This window comes from Pogoniulus pusillus, chromosome W, assembly GCF_015220805.1.
Source record: "Pogoniulus pusillus isolate bPogPus1 chromosome W, bPogPus1.pri, whole genome shotgun sequence".
Lineage (NCBI taxonomy): Eukaryota > Metazoa > Chordata > Aves > Piciformes > Lybiidae > Pogoniulus > Pogoniulus pusillus.
Window position 1 is genome coordinate 8,804,681 of NC_087308.1, and position 25,218 is coordinate 8,829,898.

Here is a 25,218-nt window from a genome sequence, read left to right on the forward strand (position 1 = left end):
AAATTCAAACCCAGCTTCTGTAAGAGTTAGGAAAAATTCTGTCTCAAAACCAAATTCAGTAACAGTTTCTCAGCAATCTTCTTCCCCCCAGGCAGTGTCTGCACCCTCCTCTGTAGGTTCTGGGAATTCTGCCAATGTTCCTGCCAATAACATAAACAATAACAATGATAACAAAAACAATCCACAGAGTTTGGCAGGAGTCTCAGGACAGGCAGGTACCCAAAATCAGAATGTTCCTAGCAAAAATGATAACACGTCAGGGTTGGCAGGCATCCCAGGAGGACAGGCAAATAATCCCACTAATGCTAATAATACTACTAATGTTGGTAACGCTAGCCCAGTCAGTCCAAATCCTAATGACACCAGCTCAGCCAATTCGAACCCCCAGCCAGCAGACCAGAACCAAAATCCTCCTGTTAAAAGCAAGGCAGATTTGAACTCACAAGCTCCAGGTCAGACCCCCAATAATTCAAACCCTCCAGGTCAGACCTCTAATGATTCAAACCCTCCAGGTCACACTCCCAATGATTCAAATCCTCCAGCAGATATGTCCAAGTCTGTTGCTGCTCAGGCCTTTCTGGCACCTGCTAAGGCAAAAGCTAAGACAAAGAGTGGTTCGCAGGAGGATGTAAGAGAGGGGACTTCTGGTGATCAGCAGCAAGAGGAGGAAGAGGAGGCAGTTAGTCTGCGAGACCTCGCGAATGTGCTGAGACAACAATACTCAAGTGAGAGGAGTGCTGTGAGGTTAGCTGCCAAGAGAGAGGATGGTTCCGATGAGTTTAAGAGTGCTATGAGGAAGGTTCTGTTAGGCCGAGTGCCACCAGAACAACAGGGGGAAGAGGAGGTGGAAGATGACATCCAGGGCTCCAAGGACCACTCAGAGAGGTCAGGGAAGTTAGGAAGGAATACACAAGGGAATCAGGTGAGCCAATCTTAAGCTGGCTAGTGAGATGCCGTGGCATTGGTGCTAATGCCCTGCAGGTAGGAGACAAATCTGCCAAGCAGCTGGGACCACTCACTAAGGAGAGTGGAGTGGACAAATACCTAGCAAGTCCTCTTGGTAGGGTTAGCTTGTGGACACGCCTTTTTTTGGCTGTGGCTATGAGATATCCTTCCCGGGATGATTTGCCATGGGCTGCCAAGAAGTGGAACACCGTTGAGGAGGGAATTAAGCTTCTGAAGGAGTTTGCTGTGAAGGAAGTGCTTTATGGAGATCATGGCACTCATGAGCCTGATGATATTCCTTTGAGAACAGGTCTCATGAAGAAGCTTATTAAGCTTGCTCCTTCATCCTATGCTAACATCATGGCCAGTAAGTTTCTAGCAAGGAGTGATAATGGAAGATCTTTCACTGTTGGTGAATTCACTGATCAGCTCAGGCAGATAGAGGATAGCTTGTCACATTCTGGTATAATCTGTGCCATAAAGACTATGACGACAGAGCTTAAAGATGGTATTAGAGATGGCATCAAAGAGAGCATGAAAGAACTGAAGGAGGATCTCAAAAACATTACCAATCTAGTAAAGGATACCGTCCCTGCATCATCTGAATGGGTGCATGTTTCTGCAGTCAGGAACAGACGCCCACCTCCTGCAAGGCAATTCCAGCCCAGGAGGAGACAAATTCCATCCAGACATCACCAATCACATGTGTCACTGTGGATACTTCTGCATGACACATACGGGGAGAACATGAACAAGTGGGATGGTCAACCTACTTCAGCTCTTTCAAAGAGGGTCAGGGATCTGCAGAGTGGCAGAAACAGAGGCAATAATGCCAGAAAAGTAGCTGTCACATCTTCAGCTCCCGAGAGCAACTGCAATTGTTCCAACAGTTGCAATTCCTCACACAACAACACCAATCATTGTGTACACCCTTGTGCTAGTTTGAAGCAAGCTAGAATGTTTTGGTAAAAGAACTAGATAACGGGCAGTGAAATGAAAACAATTGATGTCAACTTCTCTCACAGTCTCGCTGAGAACTCTGGGAAGAAGAAGAAAACATTCTCCATTTTGTCTTCACTCTTGATTTTGCCTTAGACCTAGTCACATCTCATTAACCTTGCTCCTACTAACCTTGCTCCCTAACCTCTTGGCTGCACCTCTCTTCTTCCTGAGAACTGGGTTAAGGTTGAGAGGGCCGGGGGAGGTGTTGGGGTGGTTTGAGAGCCCCTCCTGGGGACTCAGGTTTCTGGGAGGGGAGTTGTGCTTTTATATTGTTTATCCTTTTGTATATTTCTGTATATAATTGTATATAACTGTATATATTGTAAATAGCTGCTTGTAAATTCTGCTAGCTGTAAATAAATTGCTTCATCTATATTCCCAGGGTCCCACTGAGTTAGCTGGGGCAAATACAAAGTGTGGGGGGGCGGGGTAACCCCCAAACCATCACTTTTTTATTGGCTTTCCCAACGTGGGGCTAGAGGTATTTGAGTGATTGGAAATTAGCTCTGGGAATTAAGATGAAGCTAATCAAGCAGCTATTGTATTTGGTTGGTGCATTGCTCTGGTCTGGTTTTGTTTTCTTGGCATTTAATTGGATAAAAGCTCAAATTGTTGCTTATTTTATTGATCTGGCTTATAATAAGGCTAAAGCTAAGGTTTCAGATATATTCTGGAGCTGGGGTGATTTTATTCTTGGTTATGCTGGTTTTAATATCTCTGAGAATATTACCAAGGATATTACAGGAGCTCTTGTGAATAATGTGACAATCAATCGAGAGTCTGCTTTATCTACTGCTCTCATGAGGGTCATCCAGCCCCAAACTGAAATGCCAAATCCCTGCAAGGATTTCTACTCGAAACAGAGCATGGCAGGGTTGCTGGGCATTATACTGGCTCTTGTAGTTTTAAATTTCATATTAATTTTGGCATTATGTGTGAAAAATTCAAAACCAGCTTCTGTAAGAGCTAGGAAAAATTCTGTGTCTCAGAAGCAGTCTCTTTCACAGCAAAACAAGGGAACACAGTTATCGGCTTCCCCCTTGCCAGCCTCTGCCCCTCCTTCTCCAAGTGCTGGGAACACGGCCAATGTTCCCGCCACTAACATAAACAATGATAACAAAAACAAAAACAATGGGCAGAGTTTAGCAGGAGCCCCAGGAGCACAGGCAGGTACCCAAAATCAGAATGTTCCCAGCAAAAATGATAACACCTCAGGATTGGCAGGCATCCCAGGAGGACAGGCAAATAATCCCGCTAATGCTAATGCTGGTAACTCTAGCCCAGTCAGTCCAAATCCTAATGACACCAGCTCAGCCAATTCGAACCCCCAGCCAGCAGACCAGAACCAAAATCCTCCTGTTAAAAGCAAGGCAGATTTGAACTCACAAGCTCCAAGTCTCACCTCCAATAATTCAAACCCTCCAGGTCAGACCCCTAATGATTCAAATGCTCCAAGTCAGACACCCAATAATTCAAATCCTCCAGCAGACACATCCAAGCCTGTTGCTGCTCAGGCCCTTCTGGCACCTGCTAAGGCAAAAGCTAAGACAAAGAGTGGTTCACAGGAGGATGTAAGAGAGGGGACCTCTGGTGATCAGCAGCAAGAAGAGGAGGAGGAGATAGTTAGTCTGCGAGACCTTGTAGATGTGCTGAGACAACAATACTCAACTGAGAGGAGCGCTGTGAGGTTAGCTGCCAAGAGAGAGGATGGTTCCAATGAGTTTAGGAATGCTATGAGGAAGGTTCTGTTAGGCCCGGTACCACCAGATCAACAGGTGGAAGAGGAGGTGGAAGATGATATCCAAGGCTCCAAGGATCCACTCAGAGAGGTCAGGGAAGTTAGGAAGGAATACACAAGGGAATCAGGTGAGCTAATCGTAAGCTGGCTAGTGAGATGCCGTGGCATTGGTGCTAATGCCCTGCAGGTAGGAGACAAGTCTGCCAAGCAGCTGGGACCACTCACTAAGGAGAGTGGAGTGGACAAACACCTAGCAAGTCCTCTTGGTAGGGTTAGCTTGTGGACACGCCTTCTTTTGGCTGTGGCTATGAGATATCCTTCCCGAGATGATTTGCCATGGGCTGCCAAGAAGTGGAACACCGTTGAGGAGGGAATTAAGCTTCTGAAGGAGTTTGCTGTGAAGGAAGTGCTTTATGGAGATCATGGTACTCATGAGCCTGACGATATTCCTTTGGGAACAGGTCTCATGAAGAAGCTTATTAAGCTTGCTCCTTCATCCTATGCTAACATCTTGGCCAGTAAGTTCCTACCAAGGAGTGATAATGGAAGGTCTATCACTGTTGGTGAGTTCACAGACCAGCTCAGGCAGATAGAGGACAGCTTGTCACATTCTGGTTTAGTCTCTGCCATACAAACTATGACCACAGAGATTAAAGATACCATGAAAGAACTGAAGGAGGATCTCAAAAACATTACCAATCTGGTAAAAGATACCATTCCTGCATCATCTGAATGGGTGCATGTTTCTGCAGTCAGGAACAGACGCCCACCTCCTGCAAGGCAATTCCAGCCCAGGAGGAGACAAATTCCACCCAGACATCAGCAATCACGCACTGGAGAAAGGTAAAGCTCCAGAGCACATCCAGTTCATTGACGACATCATTGTGTGGGGCCAAACTGCTGAGGAAGTCTTCGAGAAAGGTAACAAAATCACTGACATTCTGTTGCAAGCAGGTTTTGCCATTAAGAGAGACAAGGTCAAAGGACCTGCCAAAGAAATTCAGTTTCTGGGAGTGCGGTGGCAGGATGGTCGCCGTTACATTCCTCAGGATGTGATTAACAAAGTCTCTACTATGGCAGTTCCCACCAGTAAGAAGGACACATTTTCTTTCCTTGGCGTGGTGGGATTTTGGAGACTACACATTCCTGGTTTCAGTCAAATTGTCAAACCTCTGCATGATGTGACTCGTAAGAAAAACAATTTCGAGTGGGGACCTGAACAACAAGCAGCCTTTGATCAAATTAAGCGAGAAATAGTCCATGCAGTGGGCTTGGGACCTGTGCGATCTGGTCCGGACATTAAAAACATTCTGTACACGGCTGCCAGTGACAATGGTCCAACTTGGAGTCTTTGGCAGAGAGCTCCAAATGAGACACGTGGTCGTCCACTTGGTTTCTGGGGACGTTGCTACAGAGGTTCAGAGACAAATTACACTGCAACTGAGAAAGAGATTGTAGCAGCCTATGAGGGAGTGAAAACAGCTTCTGAAGTGATTGGAACTGAGTCACAATTGCTTTTAGCTCCTAGACTGCCAGTTCTTAACTGGATGTTCAAGGGCAAAGGTTCATCACCACATCATGCCACAGATGCAACCTGGTCTAAATGGATGGCTTTGATAACCCAACGATCACGAATGGGGAATCTTGACCGACCAGGTGTGCTAGTTTGAAGCAGTGTTCCCAGCACTTGGAGAAGGAGGGGCAGAGGCTGGCAAGGGGGAAGCCGATAACTGTGTTCCCTTGTTTTGCTGTGAAAGAGACACAGAATTTTTCCTAAATCTTACAGAAGCTGGTTTTGAATTTTTCACAAATAATACCAAAATTAATATGAATATTAAAATCATAAAAGCCAGATTACTGCACACCAATCCCGCCACAATCTCTTTTCTGTAAAAATCTTTGCATGGACTTGGCATTTCAGTTTGGGGCTGGATGACCCTCATGAGAGCAGTAGATAAAGCAGACTCTCGATTGATTGTAACATTATTGACAAAAACTCTTGTAATATCACTAGTAATATTCTCAGTGACACTAATACCAGCATAACCAAGAATAAAATCACCCCAGCTCCAGAACATGCTTGAAAGCTTAACTTTAGCTTTCTTAAAAACTACATGAAGCAAGAAATAACCAATTTGATCTTTGATCCAATTGTACACAAAAAAACAGAAAACAGGCCACACAGCCATCCCCACCAAGTACAATAGCTGCTTGATTAGCTTCATCTTAATTCCCAGAGCTAATTTCCAATCACTCAAAATTATCTAGCCCCACGTTGGGAAAGCCAATTTTAAAAATGTGATGGTTTGGGGGTTACCCCACCCCCTCACACTTTGTATTTTGCCCCAGCTAACTCAGACGGACCCTGGGAATATAGATGAAGCAATTTATTCACAGCTAGCAAAATTTACAAGCAGCTATTTCCAATATATACAGTTATATACAATTATATACAGAAATATACAAAAGGATAAACAATACAAAAGCACAACTCCCCTCCCAGAAACCTAAGTCCCCAGGAGGGGCTCTCAAACCACCCCAACACCTCCCCTTGCCCTCTCAACCTTACCCCAGTTCTCAGGAAGAAGAGAGGTGCAGCCAAGAGGTTAGGGAGCAAGGTTAGTGGGAGCAAGGTTAATGAGATGTGACTAGGTCTGAAGGCAAAGGCAGAATGAAAGACAAAACGGAGAATGTTTTACTTCTTCTTCCCAGAGTTCTCAGCGTGACTATGAGCGAAGAGACACAATTGTTTTTCATTTCACCGCCCATTATACAGTTCTTTTACCTAAACATTCTAGCTTGCTTCAAGCTATCACACCTTGCCATTCATATATTTATAGAAACATTTTTTATTCTCCTAAACAGCAGTATCCAGCCTAAGTTCTAAATGGGCTTTTGCCTACAAGACCTATCAACATCCTTGAACTTTTCCTGGGAAACCTCCCCTTTTTTCCAAAGGCAATACACTCTCTTTTTTATCTTTAGCATCTCCTTGCCCATCCAGTCTGGCTGCCTCCCTCATCGGCTTGTCTTCTAGTATAATGGCACAACCTGCTCCTGTGTCTTCAGGGGTTCTTTCTTGAAGTAGGTCCAATCTTCCTGGACCCCTTTGTTTTTAAGGGCTGTTTCCCAAGGAACCTTCCAAGTTAGCAAAAAAAAATGTGTGTTCAAAGGCAAAGGTTCATCACTGCATCATGCCACAGTGTCCCAGGTTGAGACTATGGGGTTAAAAAAAAATCTTCTGTGGACTAGAAGATTGTTATTCAATCCCATGACTCTGCTATCTCTTTATAAACTTACAACAAGGTCAGTTCAGTCTCCTTTCCTCATCCTCCTGCCCTGTGTGTGTGGCGGGAGCCAATTTATTGGGAAGAACATGTAAGCAGTAGGCGTCTTTGGATGGCAGAGGCATTTGGCGGGGGGGCGAGGATTAGAGCACTGGGGAGTGTAGATCTAATGTTTATTGGGATAGGGAAAAATTCAAGGGGGTTTGCCATGGATGGGGTAATTGCTGATCTCTCCCCCGGGAAGAAATTCACAACACAAACCCCCCTACTTTTTGAAAGTCAGGGAAAGATGAAATTGTATTTTCTTATAATATAAGTATAACAATGTAAAGAAATAATAACTAGAGAAGGAGGGAAGGAAAAAAAAAAAAGAAAACAATACAATAACCTTAAGGGAGATGGGGAGGGGGTCAAGCGGCGGCGAAGCAGCAGAAGCAGCAGTAGCCAAAACAGCAGCCGGGGAAGATAGGCGAAGCTGCAGCAGCAGAAGCCAGCGGGTGAAGGGGAGAACAAACTGTGCTTCTAGACATTAAGTTCTTGATGCTCCAATGAAATTATATTAATTTATCTATTGTTGCCATTTATGTGGCCTATCCCTGGAATGTTCATCTCTCCCCTATGTCTGAGCTAGAGGATCAGCTCAAACGGCCACATCTGTAATGTCTGTCGCTGAGTTTCTCTCTAAATATAATTCTGTATTTTATTCTCCAATTTGATTTGTTGGGAACAAGCGAAGATGGAAGTCATCAGTCTGGAGTCCTACCAGGAGAGTTACTGAAGCAAGAGATGCAGAAGGAGAATCCAGACAGTTCGCTGAGGTAAAAGCTGTCCAGCTTGCTCTTGATGTGGCTGAACGTGAAAATTGGCCTACCCGTTACCTCTACACCGACTCATGGATGGTAGCCAATGCTCTATGGGGTTGGCTAAAAGACTGGAAAAAGAATGGTTGGCAGAGGAAAGGAAAGCCTATCTGGTGTGCTGATCTATGGCAGGACATTGATGCACAACTGGAGAGAATTCCAGTGAAGGTGCGGCATGTAGACACACACATGCCTTCCTGATCAGGAGGTCTGTAGCAGACTCCTACTATGATGTCACCTTTCCCTGTCTTCTCTTTAACCTTTACCCATAAGCTCTCTATTTTTTCATTGCATATCCCCAGATGGAGCTCCATGGACTCTAGTTTATCATTGATGTAGAGGGAAAGATCCCCTCCCCTTCTCCCCTGCCTGTCCCTCCTGAAGAATCTATAACCATCTATCCCCAAGTTCCAATCATGAGATCCATCCCACCATGTCTCAGTGATGCCAATGATATCCTAACCCTGTAGACTTGCACATATTTGCAGTTCTTCCTGTTTGTTCCCCATGCTCCTTGCATTAGTGTAGAGGTATTTCAGTCGTGCCTTTATTGGAGCTGACTTGCTGACTTATTTTCCCTTACCCTGATCTTTGGGCACTCTTTTCTGTCTGTACTCTAATCCTAGGGTCAGATCCCACCTGTCTATGCTCAGGAACCTCTGTAGCTATCAACCTATCCCTACCCCTCATGTCATCACTACCACGTGATGTTTTCCTGTTGACAGCTACTACCTGAAGGGGATCTGGCTCATCTCTACAAGATTTTGATTGCATTATTTTGACCCCAGCATGCTTCTGGACAGCAGGTTGAGAGCCCTTACTAGTCCCCCATTGTTCCACACCGGTGTGCCCTCCCACACCTTGCCACGTGGAAGCCTGTTGACTTTATCTCCCTCCCCCTTCACATCCTGTTTAAAGCCCTGTCAACTAGCCTTGCAATCTCTTCTGCAAAGACCCTCTTCTCCCTTCAAGAGAGGTGTCTCCTCTTTGGTGTCAAGAACCCTGGTGCTGTATAGATCATGCTATTGTCAAAGAACCCATTTGTAAATATTGTGTACATATGCTTGTAAATATGTACTGTGCTGTAAATATAGCTTCATTTTAACCGCCAGCCATCTGAGTGTGCTAGCTTGAAGCAGGATGCAATGTTTTCGTGAGAAAAAGTAGATCATAGGCTGTGAAAGGAAAACAATGGTGATGTCTACTCCCCTCAGAGTCTTGCTGAAGAAGAAACGAAAGCATTAGATAACACTCTCGCCATTTTGTCGCAATCTGCCTTGGACTTCTGACTGAGCTGCATCTCCCTAACCTCACCTTCCACTCACCTTTGCTTCTTAACCTCTTGGCTGAACCTCTATTCTTCTTTAGGACTGGGGTAAGGTTGAGAGGGGCAGGGGGAAGGTGCAGGGGTGGTTGAGAGCCCCTCCTGGGGACTCAGGTTTCTGGGAGGGGAGTTGTGCTTCTGTATTACCTATTACCTTGTATATTTCTGTCTATAACTGTATATACTGTAAATATCTGCTTGTATATTGCACTAGCTGTAAAGAAATAGCTTCATTTATATTCCCAGAGCTGGCTGAGTCTAGTCTGGGTGATTTCTAAAGTGTGGGGGGGTGGGGTATACCCAAACCACCACATAATTTTGTTTGGTTTCCCCAACGTGGGGCAAATTCATTTGAGCAATTGTTAATTAACTCTGGGAATCAGAATGAAGCTAATAAAGCAGCTATTTTACTTGGTGGGGGCTACTGTGTGACCTGTTTTCTGTTTTCTGGTGTACAATTGGATCAAAGCCCAAATTGGTTATTTCTTGCTTAATGTATTTTTTAAGAAGGTCAAAGCTAAACTTACAAGCATTTTCTGGTCCTGGGGTGATCTCATTCATGGGTATGCTGGTTTTAATGTCACTGAAGGTTTTACAAGTAATATTACAGGGATATTTACCAATAACATTACAGGCCATGAAAATGCTTCTGCTTTATCCACTGCACTCATGAAAATTATGTTACCTACAAGTCAGGCAGACACTTGTTCACAATTTTATTCACGGCAGACTGTGATATTTTTGTCAGGTGTCAATTTATGTCTTGTAATTTTGATTTTCATATTAATTCTGGCATTATGTAAGAAAAATTTGAGTGCAATGCTTGTAAGAACTAGGAAGGTCACTGTGTCAAAAGCGAAAGGGACAGTGTCACAAAAACAACGTACCAGTGGAAACCTGTCAAGGTCCGGATGAGCAGAGATTAACAGTATCTCTGTCCAGCGGAGCTAGACCAGTTCTTATGGATTCCGTGTTGCAAAATTAAGGTGCAAACGAGACCATATATCACCATGAAACTGTTTATTAAAGGATAAGGTTGGGCAAAACGGAGGGAGAGAGGGGAAAAGGGGGAGAGAGAAAGATAAAGAGATCGATGGAGAAGAAAGGAAGGAGCAGGGAAGGGGAAAAGGCTGTGATCATATTACCCTCCGTCGCAGATGAAGGGGTGAGAGAGAGACGGGTGCGTGGCCCAGGGATGATCTTTGTCAGAGGTTCTTCAGGCGGTGTGCAGTTCTGGTGGTCTGGTGATGGTCTGCCCTCGGTGGTCTGGTGGAGATGTCACTGGTGGTCCGATGGAGGTGCCACTCTTGGTCCGGTGGGAATGGTGGTCCGCTGGGAATGCCACTGGTGGGGATACCACACTTGGTCTGGTGGGGATGCCACTGGTGGGGATACCACTGGTGGGGATACCACTGGTGGGGATACCACTGGTGGGGATACCACACTTTGGCAGGCCTTTCTCCTGCCTTTTTATACAGTTTTCTGCTCAGTGTCCAGCTGCAGCCCCCCCAGGGCATCTTCCTGTGCATTCTCACACATTCGCAGGGGTCCGGCGTCGCCGGGGGGAGGGCCTCCGCCCTCTCTCGGCTACACCTGTCCACACCCTGCATACACAGCCCTTGGGGGCAGCTGAGATAAGATGGAGGCTTCCTGGGCAGTCCAGCCAGGGTGAGGTCTAGGAGTTTCAAAGGTATTGTCTGTTGATTTGCATCTCTGAGCTTTTGGGCCAAGCACCGAGTCTGAGTCCCAGAAGTAACAAGATTAAGGAGAGATGATGCAATCTTTGTTGATTAAGGAGGGACGATGCAATCTTTATCTTTGTTGATTAACAAGAGAGAGAGGATCAGACTCTCACATCACCCCGTCAACAAAGATAAAAGAGGGAAAAAGGATAGGGGGGGGGGAGAGAGAGAAAGGGAAAGGAAAGTTTTAGGGGAAAAATGGGGGAGTTTTATACAATTTTCACAATAGACATGGGTTTTGATCGGGTAATGGCCCGAACATGTCTCACACCATCAGTGGATACAAATTGCATATTGGATACTACATGTTGAATCAGTTGTATACAACAGGGAATGATACATGGCAAGAAAAGTAACAATGCCAAAACACATAACAAATAAAACAACATCTGTTTAACCCAAGGTCCCCCTGGAAGCCAGGAGAGCCAGTCCATATTCCATCCTTCCCAGGTCTGGACAGGTACATGAGCTAATTTTCGAATCCCAGAAGATATTTGTCTCACTAGTTTCCCATTGTCATCAATCTGTAGACAACAGTTGGAATCATTTAATTTTCCACAAACCCCTCCTTCTGCTAACAGATAATCAAGAACCATTCGGTGTTGGATAATGGCAGTTCGCATTTGTGTGGATTGATCTGCTAACAGATCTAGGGCCCGAGCTGTCTCATTGGTGATTATTTCTAGCACTGCTTGTAGCCTTATGATACGGTTTAAGTTATAGATTGGTTCTCGAGCACCACTGATCCACTCGTGGGGGTTCCAGGTGGCAGGACCATAATACTCGATGATACGCGGGGGGGTCCAGTCATCTTTTCCCCACTTTTGACCACTCCCCTGTGCCAACTGAGTGGAGATGGACCTTCTCTTTCTTCCCAAATTATCATATACTTTGATTCCCAGACCCTTTCCTTCTCCACCTGGGAGTAAGAAAAACAGTGGGTGAATCAGTCCAATATAGCATACCCCAATCCAATTGGGTGGTAACTTTTTATAGGCCCGGTGCCCACATATCCAGTAATGTCCCTTTAAGGCAGTTGCTCCATTCTCAAACAGGCCTGTGGGGGTCATGGGCACCTGGAAATAAGTAGAATTTGTCATTCCCAATGGGTTAGGGAAAAGGACATGGTTCCATCTCCCCTCAGGATGTGCACGACCCTTCATACTACAATACCAAGCACCCGAATCATTTTTCCACTCACACATCTGATGGAGGAGTGGTCCATGATGCTTACTCAGATCATACACACGAGACATATTTTCCCGTGACCAGAACCCTGCAAAGCCCTTGACTCCCCCAGTTTTGTTAACCCACACCCACCCTGATGTGTGTCTTTCCCCTCTCTTCTTCTGGTTCTGCATTCCTGGGTCACGATATGTAAAAGTCCATTCACATGTACTTACTCCTACAACCACCCCCCCATGGTTAGTACGATTTAGACAATAGACCCCTGGTACTGGGTATTGAATTGGCCACGGGGTTGCATCTTCTTCCATCCAAAAGGTGTCTTTGTCCACTTCACTAAGCGAGCTCACTAGCCACTTTGGAGCCACAGGGGTTGAAATCCAAGGCCAGGTTTCAAATCCCTGGGGCCCCCCGCAAACCCAGCAATCTGTCAGGTTGTAGACAGATGATACTTCTTCTGCAAGTTGCACGAAAAGGTTAGTCATGAGAAACCCCTCATTGGGGTCTGAGGAGGCAAATACTGAAATGGCCAGGGCTGCTGCTCCAAGGGTACACCAGGATAGTTGTACAAACATCTCGAGCCAGCAGCTGCTGATGGAGGTGCAGCAAGTCAACAGCTCCTCACGTTCTTCTTTGCCGCAGCTCCTGGGTTCTTCCCCTGAAAGAAAAAAGGAGTGTACTCGGTCCATTTTGAGGAACCGGTAACCGGTTATCGTTAGAAGGATGGAATAATCCACCTTTTGTTAATTTTGAATTCCTTTCCATGAGCATCTTTTGCTTTCCAGGTGTATTTATTAAGTGGGGTTTCCAGCACCAATGGCACTGTTCCCACAGTGGGGAGTTCGACCAAGACTGGTTGACCTGGGGAGTATAAGATGACTGTGGGATGTTCAGGTTCCTGAGCAGCTGGCATGATTTTGGGGGCTGTTGGGCAAAAAGCTGTAATTTTTGGACATCCATTTACACCCCAGCGACTATTAACACTAGTCACTGCTTCCCTTAGTCGCTCAGTCCATGCCGGCCTGTGAGGTTTAAGGAAGCGTTTTAACAGGCCGTTGGTTCTCTCCACAATCCCATTTGCCTGTGGGTAATAGGGCGTGTGGTAGACCCATGAAACTCCTTCCTGAGCTGCCCAGTCTTGAACTATTTTGGCAGTGAAGTGGGAACCATTATCTGATTGGATAGATTGTGGTTTAGGGAGGGTACCGAACCATCCCTTCAGAGCCTTCACTGTGTTTTCCCCTGTTGCTCTAGTGAATGCCTCTGCTGAGACCAATCCTGACACTATTTCTACCCCCACCAACACATACTGTTTACCCTCTGATTTTCGGAAAGGGCCAATATAGTCCACCTGCCATGCCTCCCACAGCCCTTTCCCCTCCCTCAGGTGCAGGGGATCGTTTTCCAGAGGGTGTCTCTCTAGCCGAGTGCGGCATTGTTCACAAGCAGAAACACAAGTCTTGCACCCTTCTTTAGTAACTGGCCAACCACGTGCTTGGGCCTCACAATAGAGGTCTTTGACCCCCCAGTGTTTTCTTTTCACATGCAGCCATTCTAGCAACCGTTCCCAGTTTTCAGTTATTGGTGTGTGTTGCAGGGGAGCCAATCGAGCTAGTTCATCTACCTTCTCATTCCACCGACTTGCAGGGGAACCATCCTCTTGGTGGGAGGCCACCCATCCCACCAAAAATGTTCCTCTCCTAGCAATGGTCAGAATAGCTTGCCATTTCTCCTTCTGCCATACTGGTAACCTATTAACCTCCCAGCCATTCTCCTCCCAGAATAGCAACCATTCTGTACAGCCCTTAAATACTGCATAGGAGTCAGTGTAGATATGGACAGGAGAAGTGGACTCAGCCTCATGCTGAAACACACTCCAGACTGCAATCAGTTCCCCTATTTGAGCACTACCTTCCCCTTCATTAATTACTTGTTCACCTGTATCCACACTGAGTGCCACAGCTCTGTATTTCCAAGTTTTTCCCTCCCGCCTAGAGGAAGCATCTGTAAACCACGTGTTCAGAAGCTGTCCTGAAAATGGGGGAGCTACTTGTATGACAGACGAGGGTTCCCTGGTGTTTCCATCTGGACCCGTCTCTTCCTGGAAGGTCAGCATTTTTGTGGTTCCTTCAGATACTGAAAAGAGGTCACAATAATACTCTATCTGGGCATACCATTTCCTCACAGTGGACCGCTGAGCTACCCCCTCCGGGGGTGGGGTCCCTGATAGGATTGGCTTAATGACTTTGAATGGGCCTCTGAGCACTATTTGTTGTTGCTTAATGGTCTTTTCGGCTTCCCTTAGAGCCAGGCTGACCACAAACAGACCTTTCTCCCACACTGTATATCTCTTCTCTGCATCCTTAAAGCTACGACTGTAAAAGGCAATCGGCCGGACTGGTGCATCAGGGCCTTTTTGCCATAAGTGTACTGATAGTCCAGACTTAGCAAAACCCCATTCAACATGGACAGGGTCTGTAGGATGTATAGGACCGAGAGCTTGATGGGCATTAGCTTCAAATACCAGCAGCTGTAATGCCTCTTCGTGGGCCTCTGCCCACTGCCACTGAGCCCTTTTCCGTAACAGATCATAAAGAGGTCTTGCAATAATTGAGAAATCAGGGATATGTTTTCTCCAAAACACAAGCAACCCTAGTGTGTGTTGTAAATCCTTTTTTGACTCTGGCATTTTAATCTGGTCTAGGGAGGAGAGAGTATCCGGTGGGATACATGTCATCCCCCCTTTCCACCAGATCCCCAAAAACTTCACTTCACCCGAGGGTGCCTGTATTTTCTCGGGTGGAATTTTCAGTCCCAGACTTTCTAGATGAGAAATTATGTTGTCTTGGGTAAGCTGTACTTCTTCAACACTATCTCCACCCACGAGAACATCATCAATATATTGATAGATACTGGTCCCTACCCCCCGCTGGACCTTTTCCAGCTCTTGTGCCAGGGCGTGGTGGGCAAAGGTAGGAGAGTGCTTAAACCTGTCGTGGAACGCAGTTTCGCGGCAGAGTTATGGGGAAAATACGCGAGGCGTTGACTATTTTATCAGTGATTTATTGCAAAGAATGCAGATTCCCTCTTTCCGAAACTACACCACCACTGTGAATTCTTTTTAATTGAGATCAAAGTAACATTTCCGAAAATGGCAAATTAAAGAGTCTATGATGTTTAAAGAGAGTTCTTTTGAGTCTTTGGTTCGAATTAATAGTTCGTCAGTCAGCTACTCACAGTCTGTAGCTTGATAAGGAGTCTCTTTCTCCCGATGAGGGTCCAGGCATGCAGATTGTAGTCTCTGCGACTCGGGGTCCGCCCGAGGCGAGACTAGATCGGTGAGCAGTTTGTTGTTGTTAAGTCCGGGGAAAAAACCAGAAAGGCTGGAAAAACCCAGAAGTGCAAGACGCAGACCAGGGCAAGAGCAAGAGAGCAAGAGGGCGAGAAAGCGCGCGAGCCCCGATCCTGGCCTGTCCACCATTTTTATAATGTTCCAAGACAGGACTATCCCACAACTCGGACCATTTTTACGTTGTTCACATATATTGGTAAAAGACAGTAAGCAATCTATATAATTGGATAACATTACCTAAACAAAGTAAAGACCACTCCTCAGGCCAGCCCACCTGCAGGTGCTGGGCAAACTTGAGATAGTCGTTCCTACTTAACCAAAACAATATCCTGTTGTCTGAAAAGCGAGGTCAAGTGGAAAGAAAAACATGGCCGGTGTTTACCTTTTCACTTACCCTGGGGAGAAATCTTCCCATGGGACTGAAAGATTGTTTTGGTTTTTCGATGCTTCTGGCTTGAATGTGAGGCACTAGAAATTACACAATATAGCAAAAAGCCTAGAGAAGCTTTTTGCTACTCTCCATGACATACTCCACCCCCTGGCTCACATTAAGCCAAGAATAGAAAAATCAAAATGAGATACAACTTATACTTAACTATTAACCTAACTAATACATAAGCATAATTCTAATTCAAACTAACTTAATACTTATGCCCACCCCCCTGAATAAACAAAGCTTTATTGAATATTTACAAAGCAGAAAACCTGGTATATGCATAAGCAGTTCAAAAGTCTGGGAGAATCCATCGTGCACTGATACGATGAGTCTTCCCACTTACATCAGTTGCTTCCCAAGCATACAACCCATTTGGTTTAGTCAGGGTCATAGGCACAACTCCAATTGAAGGTAAGTTTACCATTACTGGTTGTCCCACCTGTAATTTGTGTAATGACTGTTGAGAGTGCTGAGATTTATCTGGTGGATGATTAACATTCTCCACTGGATTGTCAGGACAAAATGCCCTTACTTTAGGACTACCATAATTACCCCATCTGTTGTTCACAATGAAAACTGCGTATGGTAAGCGTTTATCCCAGTTACCTTTGGATACCATGGCATGTTTCTTAACCAGAGCGTTTGTTCTCTCTACAATACCATTAGCTTGAGGATAATAGGGAGTATGAAATACCCATGTAATCCCTTCACTCTTAGCCCAGTCTTGTACAGAAGATGCTGTAAAGTGAGATCCATTATCACTTTGGATGTATTCTGGCATTGGTAAGACACTAAACCACTGCTTCAAGACCTCAATAGTTTGAGCTCCTGTGGCAGCACTAGTTGCTGTAGCCATGACTAATCCTGAAACCACTTCCACCCCCACCAATATGTATTTCTTTCCGTGTGAGGGCTTTAAAGGACCCACATAGTCAACTTGCCATGTACTCCATAACCTTTTGTCCCCTCTGATATGCTGTGCTGGAGCTAGATTGGGATGATTTTGTTTAAGCCTGATTCTGCACTGTGGACAAGATGAAATGAGTTCCTTACAGGTACTCATAGAAACTGGCCACCCTCTAGACCTACACTCGAAGTAAAGGTCTGCTTTTCCTGAATGACCTCTTTTAATATGGAGCCACTCAGCTAATCTCCACCATTCTCCTTTGTCCTCATCCACTATGTTGATCTTTGCCAGGAAATCAGCTTGATTATTCCAGGCGGCAGCTGGTGTTTGTTTTTTGGAATGCCCTTCTACCCAACCAACCTTGAGGGGTCTGGATCGGCCAATCTCTAATAGCCTTTTCCAGTCTTCGACTCTCCAGACTTCCACACCTGACACCTTCCACTGATTCGCTTCCCACTGGCAAATCCACTCAGTGGCGCCTTTGAACGTGGAATAAGAATCAGTGTAAATAGTTGTTGCTCCATGCTCAGCTGCTAGCATGAGAGCACGCAACTCCCCTACCTGTGCACTGCCATCACCTTCTTCAGTGATTGTCTGGCCTGTAGCAATCTCCAAGGCAGCGGCTTTGTAGCGCCACTTCGCCCCCACCCTCCGAGAGGATGCATCTGTAAACCACACTCCCGATTTGTCGGAGTCTGCGGTCATCTCAGGGGCTACCTGAATAGGAGAAGGCTTATATGGCTGACCAAGCAGAGCTTTATCAGGATTTATGGGTTGCTGAAGTTTGGATACCTTTGTAGGTCCCTCTTTCAGCGGCATCAGCTGTGAAATTCCCTCTAAGTAGGCATACCACTTTCTGACAGTAGCCTTTTGGGCAATTCCTTCCGGTGGAGGAGTTCCTTTAAGGACTGCTTTTAGCAGAGGAAATGGACCTTGCACTACAATATCTTGTGTAGTACGAAGCTTTTCTGCTTCCTTAACAGCTCGAGTTAGGGAAAGAAGTCCCTTTTCCCAATCCGAGTACCGAATTTCGGTCTCTTTAAATGCTGTTGATGAAAACATGAGAGCTCTACTAGGACCATTGGGTCCTCTCTGGAAAATTCCACAGTATGAGGCATTTGCGGAGAAACCCCATTCAGCCCTCAGGGCATCTTTTGGGTGTAATGGCCCCAACTTCTGATATGCCTTTAGTTCATCCTTGAGAAACCTCAGGCTATCAGAATGTTCTGGAGTCCAATCCCAATGCTTGTTCTTCTTAAGCAAATCATACAGAGGACGGGCAATTACAGAGAAACCTGGAATATGTTTCCTCCAGTAACCCAGAGTACCCAACAACTGTTGTAACTCTTTTCTATTTTGGGGTATTTGGCCCTTTTCAATGCTCTGAAGAGTGTCGTCTGGCACAGACACTGCACCTGCTATCCACCACGATCCCAGAAATTTTACCTCTTGACTTGGACCCTGACACTTTTCCTTTGGAATGGTCAAACCTTGGCTAGTCAACAGCTCTCGGATATTCTCAGCCACTGCACCAACTTGCTCCTTGTCATTCCCTCCCACCAAGATATCATCAATGTAATGGTACATCTTAACATCCTTAGGAAGTTGAACAGTGTCAAGCAAAGCTGCAAGTGCATTGTGTGCAATGGTTGCGCTGTGTTTGTACCCTTGTGGAAGACGGTTGAATGTGTACTGAATACCTTGCCAGGTAAAAGCAAACTGCGGTTTGTCCTCTTCTCTCAACGGCACCATGAAGAACATGTCCTTCACGTCTAGAGTTGCCATCCAGGTGTGAAAAGCCGCTTGGATTGCTGTCACTGTGGATGAAAGACTAGGAACTGCTGCAGTAAGAGGAGGAGTGTTACTATTTAGCTTCCGGAAATCTACCGTCAATCTCCATCGGCCATTAGATTTTCGGACTGGCCAAACAGGTGAATTGTAAGGAGAATGAGTTCTAGTGATAATCTGTCTCTTTTCAAGATCAGCTATCACTTCGGTGATACCTTGCTTAGCTGCAGCTGGCAATGGATACTGTGCAACACAGGTAATATGTGACTTTGGCAATGGAGGAGCTGTTTGCAATAAGCGAACACGAGCACGGACTAACCTTTGCCTCTTATTCCTCATCTCATAAGCACCAAAGCTCCATAATGTTCCGTCAGGAAGGTGCCATCTTCTGCCTGCTAGAACATCAAACCCAAGGATATTATGTTTGCACGAAGCCAATGCTAACTCTACCAGGGTACCTCTTTTCTCCCCAGGTAGCCACAGCTGCGCCTTGGCTAAATAGCATGTTTCAGGTTGTCCTGTAACACCTGTTATGTTTACCTTTCTCCGAGATGGCAATATTTTCAGATGCTTTGCTAGTTGTGCATTTAGCACTGTAATTTGTGCACCTGTATCTATTAGGTATTTGACAGCAGTTCTAGTTGGTCCAGTAGGAATCATGATATAGGGTTCAGGTTTGTCAGACCATTGACATTCAGAAACAGAGCGATGAGTGTGGCCTGAATCATTCACCGCCACACCTAGTTTTTTGATCTGCTCTTATCTCCTCCCCGATCAGGAGAACCTGACTTGGTAGGAGACGTGTTTGCAGAGCCTCTCTTACGGTTCTGCTTCACCTTTTCGTTACCATTGCCTTTCAGTACTTGTTCTAGCAGTCCTTTCATGTCAGACATGGACTTACTCATATCAGACATGGACTTACTCATAGTACTGAGCTCACTCTTCACAGGATCACGCTCTGCCTGTTTCTTCTGAAACACATCACGAGGTTTCACTGCATATTTCTGCTCCTGCAGTGGGATTACACCCCTACCTGTAGAACTCGGTACCCACATTATTCCAGATCCAGAGCGACGATTAAGCTCAGGGCTCCCCCTGGGACTTGATCGTGGGCTCGATCTTGGACTCTCATTGGGGTCACCAGATGTCCAGGCATGCCGCACCGTTTGGTGTTTTCGTTGTGATGCAGAGCTGTTCCTGCCTCCAGACTGCTTTTCCTTCTGAAAGACAGATTCTGGCACAGATAAAGGATCATGATAACCCATTTCTCTTCCTAGAGTGGCTAGTTCTGTAAGCACTTCCCTCCACGTAGGATGATGTACTACACTTTGTGAACTTTGCCCTTCATTCTGTTGTATTGCATTCTCAATTTGTCTCCTTATCCTAATGCCTTCAGCCTTTATGAAGCCAGGCATACCCTTTATCAGGGGTCTAAGCCTCGGTGGCTCTACTGGGGCATCCATTGCATGTGCATATAATCCCTTATGATTCACAGCTTGGATACAGGCAACCATAGCAAATGCTTCATTTAACTCAACAGGGGATCTGATCCAAAATTCTGTAGGATCACCCCTATCCGAAGGCTCATAAGCACTAGCCCAATGAAAGATCCTAGCACTCAACGCAAGGTCTCCCTCAGGACCATCCCCAAGAAATACCTCGGGTCCCCAGTTAGTTCTTCCCACCTCTTCACGAGATAAGATAATCCTTTCCGCGCCCCTTTGTACCACGCGATACACATACGCTATTATGGATTCATTAGGCATGCGGGAATAAGTTTCCCTAAGATCATCCATCTGCGTTTCTGTGTACGGTTTTGTTTTCGTAGTTGTTGTTTTGCCTCCTTTCGGTCCTTGCGAGGTTTCAGATGCAAAGAGAGGGTTCACGGAGTAGGACTTCATTTTGTGGTGCACCTCCTCCACTTCCGTGTCGCTATCAATAGACGCAACTGCAGGCTGCAACGCTGTATGGCGCTGCACAGGCGTGCTCGGCGCTGGTTGCTCAGGGCGTGGCGGTAGAGAAGATGGCGGCTGTTGTGGAGATGGCTGAGAAGATGGCGGCTGCGGCGGCGCTGCCGATGGTTGAATCTGAGACGGAATCGGGACCTGCTGGAACGCTGGAACGGGCTGAGATTGAGAAGACGGTAGAGCCAAGGTGACTTACTAATTACTGTCATCGTGGGACCAAAACAAATTCCTATCACATTCTTGGTGGACACGGGGGCCCAAGTCTCCGCTATTAAAACCAAGGATGCCGCTGGCTGTGGAATTATAATTTCTACTATTGCATAGTATTCAGATGCTCCCTTCCCCCAGTCGAGTGTCGCTTGGGGATTCGAAGCATCTGGCTCCGGGGATCTGCACTTGGCAGTGGGTGATTAATTTCCACATGCCTCAAGCCTCTAGGCTCAGGCTTATGAACTTCCTCAGGCACCCCATACTGCCTGGCATAATCTAATAGCTCTCTTGCCACCTCCTCCCAGGTCCATTGTCTGCCATCAGGCTGGTTCCTCCCGGGTGTTAAGTTCTCCCTCAGAGTAGCTTGTATTCGGGAGGTAAGTGGGGTGTCAGCTATCTCCTTTTGAAGCTGGATGCCTTTCATCTTAAGGGAGTCAGGAAGCCCCCTGACCAAAGGAGTCATTCGCTTTGGGTCCACCAAGAGAGAAAGGGGCGATTCAAAATGATGTTTCAGTTCTCTATCATAGACCATTTGCAAACAAGCTGCCTTCTGCACATTTTCCATTATCTGATTCATGCCTCCCCTCAGAACTAGAGGCTCTCCTCTCTCCTTTGAATCAAAGCCCCCAGCCCAGAAAGCTGCTCGCTGAGTAAGGCTCCAGGGACCACTCCTATTTCCCGTAGTTAGGAACACATTAGCACCCCAATAGCCTGTAGCTTCAGCCTCTGTCAACCTAATTTGATCCCCTCCAGTTTTAGAAACACGCCATACATATTCCACCTCAGACTCTCCAGCCGAACGTGTAAACTCTTTACGCAGTTTGGCCAGCTCAGTGGAAGAAAAGGGTATCTCTTTGGTTGTGATGGCAGGGGTGCCATCCTCATCCTCATACAGCATCTCGGTTTTAATGAGAGGACGCATGTGAGCCGCAGCTTCCTCTGCTGCTGCCAGTTCTGCCTGGGGGTATATGGAGGCAGGCTCTGTCTGCTTTAACTCTTCCTCCTTCAAAAACCACTTTTGCCACTTCTGTTTTTAATCTATCCTTAAGATCTGCCACTTCGTCCTTTAAAGTTACAATATGTCCTTGCAGGGAATCTACCAGCTCCTGCAAGGAGGAAATGATTTTATTCTCTCGTCCGTTTTGGCTTTGCTTTTCATCTATTGAAGCGGCCAAACAGGCACCCAAAACTGCACAGATGAAGGCTTTGCCCTTTCCCGACTTGGCCCGTGCCTCCTTCTGCAGGGCCACAATCCGGTCCATCACACTCTGACAGTTACTCCAGTTCTCACGGGCCCAATCCAGCCCTTCCACGGACGGGCGGGCACCGTGAGCTTCCAGCAGACAGAAAAGCCTCTCCACCGTGGCCATTTCCTTTAAGGTAAGAGCTCCACGGGGAGGTCACAACAACACAAAGACCTTATACCTCAAAACCTTCCCTACAAAAACTGCTCAGAGAAAGCTCACTCACAAACACTGTTCCCTAGAAAAACACACAATAAATTCCTCCAGGGAGATCACACCAAGATCTAGCTTCTCGGAGAGGACAGCCACAGTCACCCCGAGAGGACACACTTTACCAACAGAGAAGCTGTTCCGTTTGGGTTCACTAGACTTCTCGGGGGAAATTCACACTTTACACAATCCTATTTACCGCAGGGTACTAAGAATTCTCGGGAAGGCCACACTATAAAACCAACACTTGTACCCTAAAATATTCTTTCCCGGGAACGCAGAGATCTAGCTTCTCGGAGAGGACAGCCACAGTCACCCCGAGAGAGACGTCTCGGGGGCAAATTCTTTCCCCCAGGACACACTTTACACAATATTCACAAGTTTCCTAGACTTCTTGGGAACCTTTCCCCAAGGGGACACACTTTACCAATATTCTCAATTTTACTAGACTTCTTGTGGAGGTACCTCTCCCCAAGAGGACACACTTTACACAATATTTCCTATTTACCGCAGGGTACTAAGATTTCTCGGGAAGGCCACACTATAAAATCAACACTTGTACCCCAAAATATTCTTTCCCGGGAATGCAGACACATTTAGGCATTTGAAGAATCCCCACACTCTGCTCCACAAGCATTCACTTTGCTCTCAGAGTACATCTCAGACACACTCGTGCACACTTTGGGGTTCTCAGAAATCCAACAGTTTCCGATGATACTTTCACTACACAGAATCCTGTCCGTGACGCCAAAAAATGTCAAGGTCCGGATGAGCAGAGATTAACAGTATCTCTGTCCAGCGGAGCTAGACCAGTTCTTATGGATTCCGTGTTGCGAAATTAAGGTGCAAACGAGACCATATATCACCATGAAACTGTTTATTAAAGGATAAGGTTGGGCAAAACGGAGGGAGAGAGGGGAAAAGGGGGAGAGAGAAAGATAAAGAGATCGATGGAGAAGAAAGGAAGGAGCAGGGAAGGGGAAAAGGCTGTGATCATATTACCCTCCGTCGCAGATGAAGGGGTGAGAGAGAGACGGGTGCGTGGCCCAGGGATGATCTTTGTCAGAGGTTCTTCAGGCGGTGTGCAGTTCTGGTGGTCTGGTGATGGTCTGCCCTCGGTGGTCCGGTGGAGATGTCACTGGTGGTCCGATGGAGGTGCCACTCTTGGTCCGGTGGGAATGGTGGTCCGCTGGGAATGCCACTGGTGGGGATACCACACTTGGTCTGGTGGGGATGCCACTGGTGGGGATACCACTGGTGGGGATACCACACTTTGGCAGGCCTTTCTCCTGCCTTTTTATACAGTTTTCTGCTCAGTGTCCAGCTGCAGCCCCCCCAGGGCATCTTCCTGTGCATTCTCACACATTCGCAGGGGTCCGGCGTCGCCGGGGGGAGGGCCTCCGCCCTCTCTCGGCTACACCTGTCCACACCCTGCATACACAGCCCTTGGGGGCAGCTGAGATAAGATGGAGGCTTCCTGGGCAGTCCAGCCAGGGTGAGGTCTAGGAGTTTCAAAGGTATTGTCTGTTGATTTGCATCTCTGAGCTTTTGGGCCAAGCACCTGAGTCCCAGAAGTCTGAGTCCCAGAAGTAACAAGATTAAGGAGAGATGATGCAATCTTTGTTGATTAAGGAGGGACGATGCAATCTTTATCTTTGTTGATTAACAAGAGAGAGAGGATCAGACTCTCACAAAAACAAAACAAAGATAATTCAGGGGGAAACAAGGAACACCACCTCCTTCACAAGAGGGAGCTACCACTAGACCTCCCTCTCCAGATTCTGAGAAGGCTGCCAATACTCCCAGTGGCAAAGATAACACAGCAGGACTGGCAGGCATCCCAGGAGTACAGGCAAATGACCAAAGCCAGAATTTTCCCACTACTAGTAACACTAGCAACACTAACTCAGCCAGTTCGAATCCCCAGCCAGCAGACCAGAACCCTGTTAGCTCTAAGGCAGATCTGAACTCAAAGACCTCAAGCCAGACCCCCAATGATTCCAACCCTCCAGTAGACATGTCAAAGTCTGTTGCTGTGCAGGCCATATTGGCACCCGCTAAGGCGAAAGCCAAGACACAGCATTTGACAAAGTGTGATTCAAAAGAGGATGTAAGAGAGGGGACCTCTGGTGAGCAAGAGGAGGAAGAGGAGGCATTTAGTCTTCGGGACCTGGCGAACATGCTGAAATCCCAGTACTCGAATGAGAAGAGCACTGTGAGCTTGACTGCCAAGAAAGAGGATGGTTCCAATGAGTTTAAGAGTGCTATGAGGAAGGTTCTCTTTCTAGGCCAGGGACAACCAGATCAACAAGAGGAAGAGGAAGAGGATGACATCCAGGACTCCAACGATCCCCTCAGAGAGGACAGGGAAGTTAGAAAGGAATACTCAAGGGAATCAGGTGAACCAATCCTAAGCTGGCCAGTGAGATGCCATAGCATTGGTGCTATGCCCTGCAGGTAGGAGACAAGTCTGCCAAGCAGCTAGGACCACTCACCAAGGAGAGTGGAGTGGACAAACACCTAGCAAGTCCTCTTGGTAAGGTTTGCTTGTGGACACACCTTCTGTTGCCTGTAGCTATGAGATATCCTTCCCGAGATGATCTGCCATGGGCGGCCAAGAAGTGGAATACCATTGAGCAGGGAATTAAGCTTCTGAAGGAGCTTGCTGTGAAGGAAGTGCTTTATGGAGATCATGGCACACATGAGCCTGATGACACTTGTCCCGGGTTTGGGCTGAGTCCCAGACCATCTTAGCAAAGAATGAACATACCTGGTAGTGCACCATAGCTATAAAACACTGCTGAACCGACAGAGTCAGAATTGAGGCAATAATAGGCCAGAATATATCAAACAACTTCATTTTTCCCTGATGTTCTTATTCTGATTATCAATGAAAAGGGGGAAAGAAAAAAAAAACAACAAGCCAAGATCGTGCCCCACGTTAAGCGCCAAAAATTATGTCCCGGGTTTGGGCTGATCCCTCCCCTGGGAAGAAAATTCACAACACAACCCCCCCTTTTT

The 25,218-nt window shown here is 46.5% G+C and overlaps 1 protein-coding gene across 1 annotated transcript; it reads right to left on the reverse strand.

Moving 5' to 3' along the window:
* Positions 1-20,846: 20,846 nt before the first annotated feature.
* On the reverse strand, positions 20,847-22,113 carry LOC135192876 (uncharacterized). The gene is given in 2 exon segments (XM_064176252.1): positions 20,847-21,747; positions 21,749-22,113. Coding segments are annotated over 2 exon segments (1,266 nt in total).
* Between the last annotated feature and the right edge of the window lie 3,105 nt (positions 22,114-25,218).